Here is a 19,719-nt window from a genome sequence, read left to right on the forward strand (position 1 = left end):
GCAATTGTCACTTCAAAGCATTTTTCACACCCCAATTACATCTGGTTCCCTTCAGAGGCTGCTCTGGATGCAAAATAGATATCCTGTGAAACAAAAGCTACTTTACACCATAACATTGCCGCTATTTGTTAAGATTTAGCTCTACTATTTATTTTCTTTTAGTTTAGCACAACTTGCTGCATACAACTATAGAGACCCGATGCAGTTTATTCAGCTCCTGTACTGCAGATTTTTCTCTACCAGCTGCAAGTTGACCGATTTCAGTGGATATCTGAACGCTATCCCATTTCATCTGGGCCTACCATGACATTTTGAAAGGATCCAAGTAACCAAATTTGAACAAAGCACCACAAAGAATTCACAGATCTGATTGATGGCAATGCTTTTTATTAGAAAGAGTAACAAAGTGCTTCCCATAGGATTCATTCAATACAGACTTTTTAAGAAATACGATTTTTCTGTTTTTGATGGACAGTTTTGATGTGATGATGTTTCAGTGCAAACAGGGTTCTCCAAGATTCTCCTGCAGAGCTTCTCTGTACACACTATTTCAACCATTTATGCATTTGGCAGGGGTGAAACAGTACTGAAGAGTCCATCCCTTAAAAAATGGAGGTTATGTAAAACACTTGCCATGTCACACTGACCAACAAGAATTATATTGTTTGTTGTTATTTAACACAGATTTAAGGGACATAATTCTTTCATACAGTCCTACACAGAGATGCATAAAGGTGCTTTCAGTTCATTCTATAATAATAATAACAATAACATGTAACGGCATAAATAACATTATCAATTATTACTATACAAACAACAGTGAAATAATATTTTTCTTTTTTAAAATTAACCTGCTTTTTTAGCTAGGGACATCCTTTGAACATTTAGTGCTTCTTTTGCCTTCCTATTATGTTGGATGGAATAAAGAACACAAGCAAGGACTGTTCACCCACTTCTCTCTCACTTTTGGCACACGTTTATGATCAGATTTCTCTAGACACATATACACATCACCACATTCCACTTTCCACTCTTTATGTCTGATTCTATCCCAGTTCCCCTTTTTCCTTAGCTCCTCCTGTCTTCCCTGCAAATGAGAGGGACATAGTACAAATAAGTAATAACACAAAATAGCACAAAATTAGGACAGACACTTCAGTACCAATTGTTATATACAAGGGAATGTATGAAACCAAACAGGAGAGGGGGATTGTCCATGCAATGCATTCTTCTTTTTCCATTTTCAGCCAACCTTACACCATTAACACTATTTTTTGATGCTTTTAAAAATGCAGAACTTCTATAAAGAACAAGACATAGTTATCCTTAAGAGAAACCACCTAAGACATTCACTAAACACAATCTCAGCCCCAAAGCTACCCCACCTTTCCCCAAAGTACATGTACACAAACATGAACATCGAACAAACAACTGAACTGAACTCATGAGTGCAACAGTCACCGTTCTGCTCACACTGAAAGGTCACATGCATATAAACAATGTTCTTGCTGAAGTTGTTGGTCACACTCGTGGTTCACTGTTCCTCCTTCCTTATGTACAGAGCAAAATTACTTCAAGGAAATACCACACGCCACCTCACAGCACAGCATCTTTACGCAAGAGAACTACTGCAACAAGGATATCACAGACACACTTTTTCCTATGGGATCAAAGGAATTAGATGAGATCCTCTGTACAGTAACTGGACTGTGGGAAGAAAGGATTTTTTTTTTTTTTTACTTTTAACAACAGGATGCTTTTGTAATATAGCCCTTATACAGGAGGAGAATACACATAACCCCATCATGTTATCTATACAAATACGCAAAGATGTAAACAGATGTTCTCTTTCAACAAACCCAAAGCTTACCCCTAGGCACTTTTGAGTGTAGAGCTCCTGGCTCTGAGCTCAGCCTGTACTTGCTGTTTGCTTTGGGACTTCAAGTTGTGAACAACAAAACCCCCTGTATCCAGAAACACCTTTTGCTGTCCAATGTTGCCCTGCCATCAGCATAACTATTTAACCAGGTGCCAATTAACACCAGTTGCCATCCAACTACACAGCTGGGCCTCACTCCCAGCACCCTGCAGTGCCACTGGGTCAGCAGAGCCTCTTGAATCCACATGCAGAGTCATCTGAATATCCAGAGAGGTGACCTGCCTCCTCAGAAGGATAGTACTTGCTCATTAGAAAAGCACAGAGACACATCTAGAGATGGCATTTCAGTACAAAAGACTCTAGAGGAGCTGGGCTTTCATGTTCACTGCCCTAAATAACAATTATTTCCCTAACAGGAAAGTCTGTAAGAACTGGGGCCAAGAGTCCTGGAAACAGAGCCTAACAGGTAAAATGATCCATGCATAAAGCTGGACCTGAGAATCCAGATGCAGGACTGGGGCTAAAGAGAACTCTCCCTTAAAATTAAAAGTCTTTGAATAAGACAGCATCTTCAACTGATTTATTGTTGTAAAAAAACATTTAGGAAAAAAGTCACTGCAAAAGGTTAAGTAATTTTCTGTAAATTTCACATCTCCTATTAAATCTCTTTGAGCAAATATGTAATTTCACTCTACCACAGATGAAGCCAATTTTGCAGTTAAGTTTCTTGCTAGAACTAATACACAGCAAATATTAAATTGGTAGCCTATTTAGCAGTAGTAGTAAAGATTCTGTCCCATTTTTCTGTTTCTCTTCACAAGAAGAGAACTTGGAAACACTTGGTACACCCCTGGGGTGGCTACTGGGGAGCTGAGTGAATTCTGCACCCATTCCTGAATCTATAGAACCCATTCTCTAGGTTGTGTGGCCCATGATGAATACCTATAGGTAGGCATTTTTACTGCCTAGTATGGAAAGGAACCAGTTAAGACTACTAGATAAAATGACCACCTGGTCTCAACTCCATTCTTGCCTTGCATGAGGAAACACGTCCAGTTTGCTTAGATGCACAAAGCATTAGCTTGTGTGGGCCCACACTGCAGCAAATGTGGGAAGCATTGAGAGATCTGTTCTGATATCTGGTTGTTCAGCCACTTCTCACACCACCCAGAGGAAGCAGACAACATTCTGGCTCTACTGCCTGGAATGGCAAGTGTCCAACACTGCAGCTGGAACTACCTACAGACTCCATGAATTATCCAAATATTTATCTTAAGAAGGAGAGCTGGGGGAAAGAGCAAGTACAAAAAATAAAGAAAGAAAAATAGCAGCAGGCGCTGTGTACACATTCAAAAAACATGGCAGCACTACATTAGACCCCTTGGCCAATGCAGGACTGCAATTCCTCCTAAACAACAACTCTTCTGTGAAGTCACTAACACTAGTAATAAGGGCATTTTACTGGTACAGCTTTTTTTTCTGCGGGAGAGCTTACTATAAACTACACCAACCAAAGTTGCTTTTGTGTCTGGAAATTGTATTCATCTTACAAATGTGTTTGTTACCAAACCTCCCTTGTGCAGACGTAGCTTTTCAGCAAAACACTAACAAATTATGCAGATTCAGGGAACAAACAGCACATGAGTCCCTCCAGCAGTGAAACAGAACACTCACATCAAGTATCCTCAAAAAAACAGACATGAAATTTTCACTATACAAAGCAAGAACATGGGGAGAGGGGAGGGGAAAAAGAAAAGCCAATCCTTTGGTTAAGACCCCAAGAGCACAGAAAACAGTACATTTCATACCATTATATTACAAACATCTCCTTTCTTCCCCCTAAAAGATGTAGTAGGGCACTGCTGATTTGGCTTAAAATGTAATTTTAGTCCCCCTCATCAGTTCAGCAATTTGAAGCATTGCAGCTTTTGATATACCACCCATTTACTTAAACACATAAATCCACTGACATAGTAACAGTGTTGAAATACATAATCCAAATAGTATCTATAAAATTTTACTGTTGTACATAAATAATGACAAGGCACAGAACAGCTACCAGTCCAAGAGCTTGTAGGCCAAGAAACCAGAGCATAACCCAGAAGAATATAATTATTACAGGTTCTACTATCCGTTCTCCAAAGTACATCCTTGTGAAGCCTATTCTGATAAGGCTTTTGTTTAGTTCTCCAAAGAGAGTCCCCATCTTTTTATAGTCATCTATCACAGGTTCTGTGGTGTGGTTCCTTTGCTCTTGGTGGACCTGCAGAGGGAAGACAAAAAGAAGAAATATATTTTACGATTTTATTACTGTGATTCTGAACAAGTCTCTCATCTGTTTCTATCTGAATGCATAAAACTAAGATATACATGCAAGGAATCTACTCCTTAAATCAAGAGATTGAAAATGCTACATAGTTTGTGACCTTGGTACAATGCTAATTGGTCCAAACCTGGGACATCTGAAGCAGTGCTACAAATATATGACAGCCTCCCTTCCCTCCGGATGCCACTCTCGAGGAGGTGTAAAGCTCTCCTACAGGTCAGACATCTTACCTGTGCAAGCTGCCTGTGGTTGTCAGGGCAACCACAATGGAATGAGATGCCTCTAATTTCAGGGAGGGATTTGGCTGAAATATATCCAGAATATCTCCAGAACCACAAGAATGATATCAAACTATTAAACATCAACTGTGAAGCATTTTGCACTGAAGCCCAGGGAACTGAAGGGCTACTAATCACTGCTGAAAAGAAGAGCACTGGATCTGACCAGGAAAGTGACAAACATCTATCCTCATGTAGGAAGCCATGCAAGTCAGGCAAAGGAAGACAGACCCAAGGACTGCACAGATGCAAAGTGGTGGTATAAAAAAGCAAAGGGGAGGAGAAACAAGTTCTGGACTATTTGTGAAATAAAAAATGGCAGAGGAAATGCACAGGAAGGCAGAGGTCAGTCTTTAAATGGAGATGCCACAAGTCAATATCACTGCAGAAAACATGACTGTTTCATGTAAACATGTAAATTTTAACTAGATTAGAGCCTGAGATCCCATCTCTCTTCCCGTGTCCAGAGATTCTTTGCACAAAACCTTATTGCCCTAGTGTTCGGATATGACAGGGCAAACATGCTTTCAAGATGATGAACATGAGTCTTCTAATGCCTCTGTTAGGCAGCAGTGAAAACACATGCAGGTACTCATCAATAATTCAGTTGACTGATCAATAGGTCCTACAAATTGCCTGCAAGCTCTATGTTCAATTAGTCTACTCCCAGATTCAAAGCAAACATGCCCCATCTTCAAGGATGAACGATATTCTGCATACCTTGTTCCACGGCATGGTCGTGGTAGAGAAACAGAAATTCCCTTTCACACCAGTGCAAGGCTCTCCATTTAAGAGCAAATAATGAAGTGAATGACCATTCTTACAGAAAAACATCCAGCAAAGACCAAAGGAAGCCAATGTTGTTTTTCTAAGGTTGACTTTAGGCCACCATGCAGAACTTGCTGGCTCAATGCTCTGGGTAAAGCTCTACAGCTGCTGCTGAAAAAAAACCCCAACAGTCCCTCAGCTGAAAGCATCTGGATCTTTTTTAAATGTACTTATTCATAAAGAGACTGGTTTAAGCTTCAGTACTGAATCCCATAAAGGGACAGGTGCAGGAAGCCTAAATAGTAACGTGTTCAAAACTAATTCGTAACTAATATTCTGTTCACTCTTTCTGCAGTTCTACTGAAGAGCCTGAGATGGGAGAACTGCAGTACTGGAGGTTATGCACAGACAGACCCTCCCGCACCTCTTTTCAGCCCAATTCAAAGGCCTAGGTTGTTTTCTCCACCTTACTGGATTGCCTTCAGCATTTTACCTGTGATTTATTTAATTGAAATAAACATTAACTCATCAATAATCTTCATGTTTCAAGATCAGTCTCTTCTGGAAAAGCAGCAGCTCTTGGGAGTGCCTGTAAACCCTTTGGGGCTGGGAACACAACGGAACTCTTATCCCTCCATTCCCGAAGAGCACAGGGAGACAAACAGACTCTTAGCCTAAGTGTATACTGATCACAACAACACAAGAGGAAAAGAGAAGGGATGTGCTGGGAAAATCCATTTATTTGCTTCCTGCATGCAGAGACCAGAGAGAGCACGTGGCAGATGATGGTGGAGAGGATCAGAGCACAGCTCACATCAAGTGGTGCAGAGCCCACTTGTGAGAGAGCAGCTGAGAAATCAGCTGAGAAATTTTCTAGCCATGGCCAGGGCAGCCAGGAGAGAGAAAACACACACATCACTTCTCTGCCCCTGCCTTGTTACAAGTGGTGCTCAGCAAGGTCCTGGAAGCCTTCGCACAGAGCAGGCACAGCACTGGCCAGGAGGCTGCCAGGAGGCACAGGTCTGCAAGCCCCTCTGCAGCTCCTCCCGGGCTAAGCAGGATTAACCACACAGGGTGTCCATGCCAGCAACCTCCTTCCTGCTACAAGGCAGCTGTAGGACACGCGAATGCACTTACAGTCTCACTTGCTCTGATAAGCAAACAGCAAGAAGTTGCACACTGACTCTTAAACAAGGTAAACATGGTAAATTCCATCTCACTTAGGCTGCCCAGGTATTTTTGATTTTTTCATTACCCCTCCCTCACCTTCTCAAACAAGGGTAGATTTGTGGATTCTAAAGTGATTACACACGGAGCTGCCAGGCACAGAGACTGACAAGTGTGTGTTTAATTACAGAACAAGCGTCAAGTTATTTTTCCAAATATTTTTCAATAGCTTACAAAACCTTTCAGAATAATCATGGAAATTCTCAAGACTTCAAAGTCTGCTTCAGTTAATTCAGGCTATGTATATCTTGCTTCAGGCAACTCAGCAAAAAGCAAGTGAAGCTCAGAACACATGAACACTCATGAAACACTTATGGCATACTTTTCTTTACTACTGCATAATATTTCACATTCTGGACAAATACATTTCTTCAGAGGTGTAGCTAAAACAGAACCTTTAGGGCAAATGCCAGTAATATTACAATACTCCAAACTAAGGAATAATAAATACACTTTAACATTGCAGTTAGAATTTCTCTCACTAACTTTCAGGGCAACCATACAACAGAATGCACTCCCATATATGAACCATAGCTCTCAAATCATAACCTCAGAACCCAATTATTATTTTTTTCCTTCCACTGAAAAATACTTTTCTAAACAATTTTAGAATTGGCCGTCTTCAGCGAACACACAGTTCCCAGCTGACTCTTTACTTTTTACTGAACTATTTTCATAGGGCTATTTTCATACTAATCTTGCTGAATCAGCCTGAAGCTAGACAGACACTACCATAACAGACAAAACGCAGAGAGAGAAATGTACCCATTCCAGGCAGCTGCACCCCTTTGCCTCTGCAAAACCAGAGCTTCCTCCTGTAAAAGCAGAAGTGTCTGTTTCAAAGCTGTTAGTTTCAAAAAAAATCAACAGCCTGGCCTCGGCATCATAACTTTTAAGAGTCAATTGTGTATCAGGAGAGAGCAGAGGGAATTTCTTGATCTGCACTAGCCCCAGAGAAAACATGCTTTCCAGGCCTTTCCCAGCTGCTCTTCTCCTCATAAATAACAGGTGCCACGCAGGGGGCACTCCCAGACTTCATCTGCTACAGTCCAGGAGGAAATGTAAGAGAGGGCCACTCTTCACCTTTCCTCACTCTTTGAAACATAGGAGCCGTGAAGAAATTCAGAGGGACTGGGGAACAGCCAGAGATCTAGATGGACAGAGATTAACACATGCCCAAAGTATCTCCTGAAAAAAGAGGAACAGCAGCACTGCCTTCCAGACAAGAATTCTCTGCCCCCCTACCCCTTCCTCCAACTGGCTTAAAGACACTCACCAAATATACTCATAAGGTATTATTCCTGAAGAGAAGGGAGAATGAGGCTTTCCTAAGTGAATAAGTCTAAACCAGAATGTATTAGAAATGCTGAATGCATTTGTTTCCTAACCTAATGTTTCTTATGAAATTACTGTAATGAATTACTTCTTATTGTAATTTAAATTAATTTTAGATCAATACAATTTGATTTTCGACTCACTGGGATGACCTAGCCTGCATCTACCCTCTATCAGTTTGAAACCATTCCCTCATGTCCTATCCCTACATGTCTCTGTAAAAATTCCCTCTCCAGTTGCCTCCTTTCAGGCCCTGGAAAGTGCTATAATGCTTCCTGGAGCCTTTTCTTCTCCAGGCTGAAGAGCCCTGACTCTCTCAGCCTGTCTTAACAGGAGAGATGCATCTTCATGGATCTCGGAGTATCTTCATGGCCCTTTTCTGGACTCATTCAAGCAGGTCCATGTGTTTTTCTATGCTGGGGGCTCCAGAGTTTGCAGCACTCCATACCCTATTTTGTATTTGGTTTTTAATTTTTTATTTTAAATTATTTAAAGTTAAAAACAGAGTTATCATCCAGAAGAGACAGGGAAGCATCTGATCTGCTCCACTGCTCAGCACAATGCTCTTCACAAGCCCACTGGTATCTGCAGGTTCCCACCTCATTTCCTCTGGTCTTTTCAGGTGTTTGGTATTGTAAAATTTCCTTCCCTATTCAAAATGGCACATTTTCATCAGCAAAACCACCGTCTGCCGTCTCCCACTGTTTACTGGCAGAAACTCAGAACTTGAAGATCCAAACTCTGAAAACCTTTTATACTGAAACCTGGAACTAAATTTCCCCCTTTGTTAAGGCCAAATGACTTAGGGGCTTTGATGCTTCAAGGAGAACCATGACAGGCCCTCACAGATGCCATAAAATTATCTTTTTTCACAATGAAACCCTACGAGGAGGGCACAGAGGAGTTATTAAGCGCAAAGTTCTGTCTGTTTCTGGAACAGCTGATGCTCCTACATCCCTGAAGTGCTTCTGAAAGAAAATTCCCATGAAATTGAATCTTTCCTTGACTAGCTTTAAAACAACAAAGAAGGTAAAGTCCTACTCGTCCTACTGAACCCAAGTAACATCCGGTTGTGGCTTTTGGAGTTATGTTTGTCATCAACACAACACACAAAATTCCCTGTGTTCTGACCACTAACTACCCCTGCTTATGGCAAACTTCCACACATTCACTGAAAACTCACTGCTTCCTAAAATCAGGAAAACACATGGTGTGTCACGAGCACAGGCTGACAGTCTCTCTATGCCACACCAATCTGACAGGACAATCTTCTTTTTGCTTACCCCCTTCTTATCAAAGGGTGCTTTGACCAGGCAGGGAAACATGAGATCGCATCAGAATATCCTCCCCCCCGGAAAGAAGCCATCTTTGCTGTGAGTCATATGCTATTTCCTAGGAGAGAAGGATAAAGTTAACACTGAACTTTTCACAATGGCCTACAACTGATCCTGTCTGCATTTTCTGTGTGTAATGTGGCCAGTTTACGGTCTTTTCCCCTCCAATTGCTGAGAGCACACATTTCTTGCACCTGACCATTTCCAGATCACACCAAGAAATCTGCCTTGCTCTTGGATGAAGCAGAACACAAATGGATCCAAGAGGGTCACAAAACTACCCTACACACTTGAGAACTTATTTTCCTGTGGCTAATCAGAAATAGCATGGGAACACAGATTTAACATTTATTTTTTCTGCTGGGAAGACTGAACAGCTCTAAAGTAAACACAAATTTCAGTTCTGTAACCTCACTTATAATGTGCCTGTGGAGAACAGGCATAGTTATGGTTTTCCAGGCATTTCATCTGCTGAAGCAGCAGCTTAATCCACAGTTTTCCACACTTAGCCCAAGAATCTTGAGATGTTTAGTTTGGGATTTTTGTGTATGTGTGTGTGGAAAAAAAAAACCCAAGTAACCGACGTGAGTGAAATAATTGAAAGCTCAAGAGCCTTTGTTCTGTGAGAGGAAGGAACAGATGAACATAAGGAACCTGCTCCATATGAAGATTGATAACATTTTGTTAAAAAACCTCCAACCATTCAACCACTCTGAAGGTACAGCATGCATTAAAGCAAACCAAATAGCATTCTTATATTTGGTCATGACTAATGAATAGAAAAAAACTCAACAGTCTTATCTTGCTCAAACAACCTGAAAAATTCCCACCACAGACTTAACAGCACCAGACTGAGTACAAGTCTATAATTACCTCTTTTCTTGTATGAACTGCCTGAAAGGGCATTAGACAAACACTGAACTCCAACAATGGAGGAGAAAAGGCCAATGAATTGGGAAAATCACTTCTCTCCATGCAAAAGCTTATGATTTTACAGTAAAAAAAGTGCTGCTGGGCAAAGAAGGCAATGAGAGATGACACAAAGTTATACACAATGTTCACCTCCAACACAGAAAAGCACCAGTGCCTCCAATTTATTTGACATACCTCAAATCACAATTCATCACATGTACATTTATAAAGGAAAGAAAAGGAATGGTGTATTTAAGAGAATTATTTCCACATTATATAGAAAAGAAATCCCTTTTGAGTTTCAGAGCAAGGATGTGTTTAATCACATCTGAATGAGATGTTAAAAAAATCCCAACCCTCTAATAAAGAAATGCAAGAATATCACATTTACATGCTCATTTGCACATTTCATTTTTTTTTCCAAGGAGTTTTCCTTGCAGTATTTAACTATTCACTATCTGTTTTACTCCAATGTGATTATTTTTACTCCAGGGAACAGGTGGTGTGTCTGCCATCTGAAGCCCACAGACACCTAAATGTCAAAAAAGCCAGTGAGATATGACTTTAAGAACAAGCTTACTTTCAAAAACATGGGAGTATTTTTCAGTAAGTTGGGATGTTAATGTTCAGAATGTTAATGTTCAGAAGAGAGTGCTTCAGAGTAATCTTTTTTAGAAGATGCAAACTAAAACTGAAAATATTTCAGGACCACTCTTTTTTCTTAAAGAGAGAGAGAGAGAAGAAAGAGAGTAGATGAGTAGATGACAGAGACCAGGCTGGAAGAAACCCCTCCCCTCCAGAAAAAGAGACCAACTTCTGCTGGGTGCAGATAGGGAAACACCAGCCAACAGACAGCTACAAATATTTAATAGTTGGGTAGCCATCCATGGAAGTCTTGAGGGATGGAATGATCCAATCTTGCTGGTACTCAGCCATATGACCACCCAGTGCAATGCTATGGACAGGTGTGACGGGGCAGTGCTTCTCTCAGGGCTTTCGCCCTCTTTCCCTGGCTAGCTCTGGCACCGCTGTCACAAAAAGGTAAGGTCCTGCATTCTGGAATACAGCTCTGATCCTGTGGGTTCTTGCCTCAGCAGAAGCATGAACAATGTGAGAAATAAAGGGATGGAACTCTGGTGGGGGACTTCAACTGGGTTTTATTAAATTCTCACGATTCCCTTTCACCCAGGAGTCAGCCTGCCAAAGCCGACCAAACTCGTGGGTTTTTACCTTAAATATGGGGGTGGGGGAGTGGGGAGGATACCATCTGGAACCAATCCAGAATGGGATGGGAGTGACTTTGTACATAAATGACAGCTTATAGGATAAATCAAGGGACAAAGGGAGAAGGGGGACTTGGACTCCACCAACCACTCGACGTCTTCACCAGAACTTTCTAGAGATCAAGGTGAGGCTTCGAAGTGACAGGCAGGACCCAGGTGTCAAATAAATGACTAATTATTAACAATAACTGGGGTAAACCATAATGGCATAAAACATAGGGTACATGGAACAAAGCATTATAAAACAAAGAACAAAAGCATGCAGAAACTTGGTAAAGCGCAAAATGCACCACAACAGACGGGCTCTGGAGATCTGCAGCCAAGGGCAGGTTCCCAGCTGGGTGCCTCCTCTCTGTGCAAGCCACAGCCTCACCCCATCGCAGGGCACCAGCACAAGCCCCGCTGACACACTGGCCTGGTGGGTGACGCCTTTCTGTCTCCTACTCCTCCACATATGCAAAGCAGTTTCGTTACTAGTAACACCTAGCATCTGATCAGGATCTCACCCTGCTTTCTTGTACTTAAAAGATATCTTGCACTTAATAAAAGAAAGTGAAATTTGCCTTAAGAAGGGCAAATGATTTTATTGGAAATGTTTCTGATTTCATTCCTCTTTACTACACGAAGAGACTGGTATCCCTTTGCATGCTTTGCTAGCATAAAACTAACAATTAGTGTTCAACCTTGTAAATGTAAGCAGTAAAAAGATCTTGATATTCAGCCAACAGACTATAAAGATAACAAAATTAATTTCAACTGTCTGGAGAGAAAAAAAAAAAACAACAACGCGGTTAATTTCTCTAGGCTCATTTTAATCTGATATTTAACTATGAAAAGATCAATAGATTGGGAAATGAAAAAAAAAAACCAACACCTCAATTCCAGATGAAAAACAAGACAGGAAAAACCTAAATTTAACTTCCTATCTCTGGGAAAAAGAAGCAAATCAAAGAAAACTAGAAAAATTCCTAATATTAAAAGTACTTTACAGCAGCTACCAACACTTAGAGAAAGTTTAAATAAAAAACTGCAAACCAAAGATTGGGTTAACACACATTTTACAGCAAGAATCTAAAAGTAATTTATAAAATTGAGACAAGATGTCTCTATAGAAACAAGCAACAACATAAAAAAAGCAACAGCACTGGATTCCCTTTAGTCAGCTTTTACAGCAACTCAAATTTAGAATCAACAGTTGCTGGAACAAACTCTGAAATACCAGGAGAACTTTTGCGTTAAAGAGATAAAAAGGCTTTTCCAGACACTTTAATTTGTGTATAAGTGGAACAGAGATAGCTTCAAAAAGAATAGAGGCTTCCCTTGATAAAGACAAAAAAAGTCCCATAATTTCAGGAGTAAATTCCCCACTAATACAGCACCAGATGAGAAAGTGTGAAAGACAGTAACCTGGCTCAGGAAGGTCTGTAGGAGAGGTAACCTCCCTGCCTCCATGCCAAGATCTACTGACTCTCTCACTTCAGGATGCTGTTTACACTCTTTCTTATGTTCCTGCTACTGTCCCTGTAACTAGACCCTATCTGTACTGCAATTTTACAGAGACCAGATCAAATGCAGTACCTAATCCACCTTTTCATTACACCTGCAACATTAAATTTCCATTGGATTTTATTTATCAGGGTCCTTACTAAACTTGTCACTGTCCAGACAGCCAGAACATTCAGAATGCTTCAATAAAACTTCAGAAGGCCTCAAGCATCAGCACCTTGTTATCTGGAAGTCTCTCGTACCTTTTCCCTGTAGCCTCCCATGGGCAGCTCCATACAGCTCTGGCTCTTTCTCTCTTCCTTCTGCAGTTCCAGCTTGCTCCTTCCTGTCCCTAGCATGACCTCCTGTCCCTTCCTCCCCCCAGCACGATCAGCAGACTCTGACTGACTCTCTGCCAGCTAACTCACTCTTTTATCACACCCATAGCTATGAGGGCAAGGCTGCTCCCACTCTTTGATAATTAACATAGCTGCAGTGTATCAGAGGCAGGATTGCCTTTAGCACTACCCTTTATCTATCTCCCCACAAAAACTGCCCAGCTTGACTCAACAAAAAGGTTTGCAATCCCCATACATTCAGCGTGGTATCAAATGCACTGGCTTGCTGAAAAGCAACAGCTGTTAATTTTGCTTTTTAAAGAGAGGATATTTCCATTTGCTTCTATCTCCAGAATAACTTTTTCTTTAAGAAAATGGGATCTTCCCATCATTCAAACAGAGCATATCATTTATCTATAGTAGGTGCTAAAGGTATGTTTGAAGGGTTGAGGTTTCTTCTTCAAATGCTGTTAAGCCCCAGAAGACTTAATAATGCTTTTAAGAAAGTTATTATCATCTATTATTTTATAGTTATTAACCTCTGTAACAGAGTTAATTTATTAGAGCCAGAACAAATTTGGGATTAAGTCCTACTTGTCAAGCATGACTACTTTCAGAAATAAATTCCAACAACTGTGAGCAGGAGAAACCTACAATTTTCAGATTATCTCAGTGTGGAATAAATTAGAAATAGGTTTCCAGCCTTAGGCATTACAAGTTCCACATATACAAGTGTACTTTAAAACATTCTTGGTCATTACTGACTTATGACTGAAATGATACCACTCTGAGAAATACAGCACAACCACAGCCTAGTGAAGATTTTACACAAGGCATACCACAGGTCTGTTAATATTTTCTCTAGTTCTATTTCTGCTCATCCTTCTCATTCTGCAGAAATACTAGTAATACTGTAAAGTTACTAAAAAAGTTCAGGGCTTGAACTTAGTTAAGACACCCATACCTCCTCACCAAAGTTCTCAATTCTCAAAGCCCTTTTGTAACAGCACCTCTAAATCTGAAGCCATCTATCAGAAGATAAAGTACTCTACTTACGGCCATAAAACACTGCTCAAAATAAAAATAAAACACCCCAAAGGCTTACAAACTTGGGTTAATGAAAAGGTAATAGTCTATGCTAATATATCTAGAGCAAATAAATGTAGTACATATTAACTCTGCACTTAAACATTTTCTAGAAGCCTTGGTTTTACACTTGAACAGCACTGTGGATTTCGTGCATCCTAAACCAGCATGACGTGGAGATCCTGGCCTCACTGAACCAACTGGGAATTTCGTTATTGCCTTCGATTTTGATTACAAGGAACTAAACCCCGTTCTTGCCCAGACAGGGAACTGCCCACAGTTCTCAACACAGAAGACAACCACAGTGCCACAGCTGTCTGGAACTCCACTGTGACACACATCTTGGCTTCAAAGTCCTTACAGACAGACAGGGTACATCCCGCTAATACCACCTCATGTCCTGCTGTAGGGCATGTGCAGGATGCAGGCAATGCAAATGTATCAACTTCTTTTAATACACACTCACACTTTTCTATTCTTATTTAACAGTTTAATTTATAGGTGTTGATGAGATTTATTAGAATGTAGTAATGTGACAGCAGCCAACCTATTTTAGGAAGTGGGTTAGTGAAGCAAGCTTGAGGTCCTTATCTCTAGTGGTGTTGAAAATACAGGACAATTTATTTGTCTGACTAATAACTATCAACATTTAGGGAAAAAAATGTGACTTTGAGGGGCAAAGAAGCAACCTACTCCCATGGCATCAGGAGCAGCTGAATCTTTGGGTGTCTTCAGTTACTTCTTCTGAACCCCAGCACCGAAATACAGGAGAGGTGGAAGAAACTACCTAGGGCCTGCAGTGCTTTGAAGAATAAAATAGGTGTAATTACCTTTGCATGCAAACATACAAAGAATACAAATCAAATTATCATTGAGTTCAGCTTTCAAATCTAACCACAGAAGTGATTAGATTCTACAGTCTATTGCAATAATGAATTTCAAAGGCTACGTATAACACTTCGTTATGTATCCTTCCATTCTTTCAAAAATGTACCTGTCAAGTAATTTCATTAAGCATGACTGTGCTGACACAATAACAAGCTATAAAAATAAATAATAAAAATTAAAGTTTGGCATTAAATATATTTATTTCCTACAGAATACTCTCTTCTTAAAGAAAACCCAAACAAAATAAAGGGTGTACTCATTATTACTTAGGTCCTGCTTGTCAGGAAGTTATTCTTTTAGTTTTATGTTCAAGGTATGGTCTTACACAAACTGTGTTTACTTTGCAGGAAGTGGGAAAAACCAAATCAGACCCAGGTTTGAAGCCCCAGATCCTCACCTATAAGTCCCTCTCAAAAAAGGCCAAAGGATTTTCTCTCATGCAGTCTTTACTTCACACCAGATGACAGAAATAAAAATTTACACCAACACCAAAGCAGATTTTGATTCCGTTTGCATTGCACGTATGACTGAAGTTGTGCACGCATTTATAGTTCAGGAGAGAACATGGAACAGGAAAACACAGGCTGAGGACCAGAGTCTGTGTTAGCAGTGCAAATACCCTCAGCAAACACAGTGACAGCGCTGGGCCTCCACCAGAGACTCCAATAAGGACCTAGCCTGGAAACAGGATCCCTGCCCTTTGGAACTGCAGAGGTCAGCGACAATTCCTCCACGAGAGCAAAAAGGGCAGGGGAAACTGATTATTTTGAGAGAAAACTGAACACACTCATGAAAACATAAAAGGTAGAGAGCATGACAAGGCTTGGTGACACAGGAGACCCTCCAAATCAAGCTACAGGTTTGTTCTTCTCTTGAACAAGAGAATCTGGGACTTTCTGTCCAAAGTTTGCAGCAAGTGGAGGTACCACCAACTCCGTGTGTCTTCCCTAGACATAAAAATAAAATAACACTACTTATTTATCCAATTATTATTATTACTGTTATTCTGTCCAATACTTAAATTCTCTCTGTGCATTAAATAAAGGCGAGTCATGATCCTTATTTCCAAATCTAGTTTACTATTTTCCCAGATGACTACACCTCAGTATGCAGAGTAACTACTCTGTGCTATGACAGTGAAACATATCCAAGAAATAGGAAGGACCTTCTCCTTCTTCCTTGTGGCCTATTTAAAATTTCTGCTATCCTATTGTTACACCCCAACTTGTCAGAAAGGGCCAGGACTACTACCTGTGCCTGAGAAAAGTGGGCAAGAGTTTGCCAGCCAAGCGTGGCTGTGGCCACCCAAGAAGTACCTTTACCAGTTACATTTGAAAAATGTGTTTAGGCACCACTGGAAGGCAGCTCTTCAGCCTGCACCGTCCCCTGAAACCACAACACACCCGTCGCTAAGAAGCAGCTGTAAATTGCAGGGAAAAGCTCCTTGGCAAGGAATTACAACCACTTTGAGCACAATAATACATGAAATGATCAGATGCAACTTTTTAACCTCTCTTTCCAGAAAGGACAGTGAGCAAAACCAGCAAGTACTCTTAACTTGCCTCCTGCGACATCCTGCAAGAGGGTGTATGGACATTGAGAGAACTCTGAGCCTCCCCTGGTGCGTTCTGTCCTTAGCCTACATTCAGGCGTGTGCTCTGCTCTGCCCCATTTTTTCAGAGAAAGGGGCAAGAAGATGCACTGACTTACGTAAATGTGGCTAAGTGAATCTTTAAATACCAGAATATTTCAGAGTGGCCCGCTTCTAGATGTAATGTCACGCAAGTACTACCAGACACTTTCCAACACTAAACTATTTCAGCTGTACATGGGTCATTATTTATGGTTAAGTGCAAAGCATCTTCTAAGAATTTTCAACAAAAACGATTAACGAAATCAAAACCACCCAGAAATTACTTAGGGACGCGCTCCCGCAGCTCTGTTTGCCCCTGTGCAATCGTGAGCGCTCGGACATTTCAGAGCAGATCACTGCATTCTACTATTGTGCATGAAAAAGGTTGTGTTCTTTTTTCCTTTAAATGAAACATCAATAAAGGTGCATTAAGAGCACTGCCTTTGTCTAAACACCGGGACGATACTGTGTGCAAAACAAAAGAGTGCCTGGAAAGGCACTTTACAGCTAACAATAGGGAAACGGTTCCTAAGCAAAAAACCCACTTCCATGCCATAAAAATATAAATCCTGAAGAAAAAAAAAATACTTGGGTGTTTTCCTCCAATTACAATATATTACGTTTCCTAAGGAATACAGAGACTATAAGCTTAAAATACTCAAGCGAAGGAACCCAAGAGCCGAACTACTGGGGGGAATTCCGGGGATGGCAAGAGCACCCCGGTTATTTCCAGCGAGACACATGTGGATGCCGTGCCGGGACTACCCTTTGTACATCTGCTCCCATTTTCGTCCAGACGGACCAGGCGTCCCGGAGGGAAGCAGGAGGGTCAGGCGGGCCCACAGGCGGGATACTCCAGCAGCACGCGTGGGCAGCCCCACGCAGGTTGCATAAGCCCCGCCGCAATGGAGCGTTACCCGGGAGCGGCTCACACGGGCGGGTTGTACCGGCAGTGCCACGGGAGAGGAATCAAAAGGCGTCTCCGCTTTTCTGTTGTTGCCCGGCGGCGGGGGCAGCCCCGGAGCCGCGGCCCGCCCTCCCAGACCCCTCACGGGCGGGCACCCACCTGCTCCTCCGGGCGCCGCCGGTGCCGGGCGGCCGCCGGCCCCGCTTCCCGCTCGCATTCCCCGAGCGGCGGCGGGAGCTGCGCCGCCGAGCCCATGGCCGCTCCGCGCCGAGCGGGACCGCTCTCCGCGCTCCCGCCTGCCGGGGCGGGACGGGGCCGTCACGGGGTCCGGGGGAGCGGCGGCAGGAGGGAGGAACGGAGGCAGGAACGGAGGGAGGGCGGCGCCGCGGGAGCGGGGGGAGGCCACTCGCAGCGGCCCCGCGGGGACGGGGGCCCGGGGCGGGGAGCCTCCTGCTGCCGGCTCTCCCTCGGGCGGGGCAGCCGCTGGCGGCTCGGTAGAGCGCAAAACAAACAGCCCCAAGCAGCCGATTTCTAAAGCTTTTGTTTAAAGCAGGAAGTGCCAGGTGTTAATAAAGCGTTAATTTTAGCACCACTCCTCGTTGGTGTGTCCCTGGGGAGGAACGGCTGCCTCTTGGCCGAGTGAGGTGTGGCACTGGCTGTTCCTCCCTCGGGAAAGAGGAAACACTGGCCCCGCTCTTCCGAAGCTGTTCGGATCGTGTCTTCTGTCCTTTAAAAGGAACTAATACACACTGGGAAGAAGGAAACGCAACAGCAGACCCCGAAGATAAGACTTTGTCTATGGAGAATGCTAGGGAAGGTTTAGATTGGATTTTAGGAAAAAAAATTCTTCATTGAAAGGGCGGTCAAGCATTGGGACAGGCTGCCCAGGTGAAATCACCGTCCCTGGAGATATTAAAAGATGTGTAGATGTGGCACTTGGGAACACGGTTCAGTGGTGAACTTGGCAGTGCTGGACTAACAGAGTCAGTGGTCTTAGAGGTTCCCTTTTCCAAGGGATTCACTGATTCTGTGTTAATGGAGTGCCTCTACACAAGGTGTGCCTGGCTCCCGCTTTGAGCACCCCTGTCCCTCTGTAGAGAGGCCTCGCTCCTGCCAGCCCTTATCCATGCTGTCCACACCAGTACAGGAAGGACACAGTCTGAAAGTGAAGCTGGATTTCAGTGGTGGGACCACTGCTGTCATACTCAGTCGTCTCTTCTCCTCATCCAGTTCATGTACCATTGGTGGCAGGTCTGCTTGGCTCAATTCTCTTTCCATAAGCAATTAGTGGAGCAAACTGCTGTTTGCTTTTCCTTTCATTATTGTTGGGCAACAACCAGCAGTAGCTGTAGCGCACCTAAAACCATCACAAAGAATCACTCATTGTGTACTGTGGCATGTCGCACCTTCAGGCCCACAAGCAAGTGTTCTTCATAGGTGGAGGGCAATACACGGCACTTGCCAGGCCCCTCAGTTTGGCTGCAGAGGCCAACACCGGGACAGCTGAGACTGGGCACTGGGGGAAGGGGCCACTGCTCTGCACACCCTGCTCTGTTCGGCTGTGGCTCCTCATCCTGATGGAACAACTGGCCCAATCTGCTCCCCAAGGTGCGGGGTGGCCAAAACCAATTTGCCCTGAAGACCTGACTAACTGCTTGACCAGAGTTCCCATCCATGAGCCATTTGTTTGTTAGTATTTTTTCTCAGGAACCAGGGAGAGGCTTGAAGAAATGTCACACTGTTTAGACAGTGACTATAAACAAACTATTTCAGTCCTGCTGGCATGCAAAATTACTGAACCCAAGGAAAAAATCTTATGGACTTTACCACCAAGCACTGTGGTGATACATCTCTGTGCACAATATGACTGCTCAGCAGCAGTGTAGTAAAACATCCCCAAGGTTCTGTGCTCTGTGGGCGATTTGTGAAGAAACGAAGTGTCACACATAGTACTGACATTCTGTAAAAGCCCTCTGGAAAAAAAGTCTTAATTTAAGCATAGATTAGGTGTCTATTTCAGTGAGCTTTTTAAGTACACTT

At 42.5% G+C, this 19,719-nt stretch overlaps 1 protein-coding gene and 1 long non-coding RNA gene across 3 annotated transcripts; one reads left to right on the plus strand and one right to left on the minus strand.

Annotated features, from left to right (window-relative positions):
• Positions 1–365: 365 nt before the first annotated feature.
• Positions 366–18,012, minus strand: FAM241A (family with sequence similarity 241 member A). Of its 2 annotated transcripts, none has more exons than XM_066317803.1 (2): positions 17,839–18,012; positions 366–4,142 (listed from the first exon to the last, which is right to left on the minus strand). In XM_066317803.1, exons 1-2 carry the CDS (start codon positions 17,932–17,934, stop codon positions 3,897–3,899), a joined length of 342 nt encoding a protein of 113 aa, XP_066173900.1. In that variant the 5' UTR covers positions 17,935–18,012; the 3' UTR covers positions 366–3,896. The 2 variants fall into 2 exon arrangements, with proteins under 2 accessions (XP_066173900.1, XP_066173901.1); XM_066317804.1 differs by lacking the exon at positions 17,839–18,012 and adding an exon at positions 13,091–13,291.
• Positions 10,821–16,201, plus strand: LOC136360501 (uncharacterized). Its single transcript, XR_010743466.1, has 2 exons — positions 10,821–11,100; positions 15,487–16,201. It is a non-coding gene; the product is annotated as an uncharacterized lncRNA (long non-coding RNA).
• Positions 18,013–19,719: the final 1,707 nt, after the last annotated feature.

The sequence above is a fragment of the Sylvia atricapilla genome, chromosome 4 (genome assembly GCF_009819655.1).
Source record: "Sylvia atricapilla isolate bSylAtr1 chromosome 4, bSylAtr1.pri, whole genome shotgun sequence".
Taxonomy (NCBI): Eukaryota; Metazoa; Chordata; class Aves; order Passeriformes; family Sylviidae; genus Sylvia; species Sylvia atricapilla.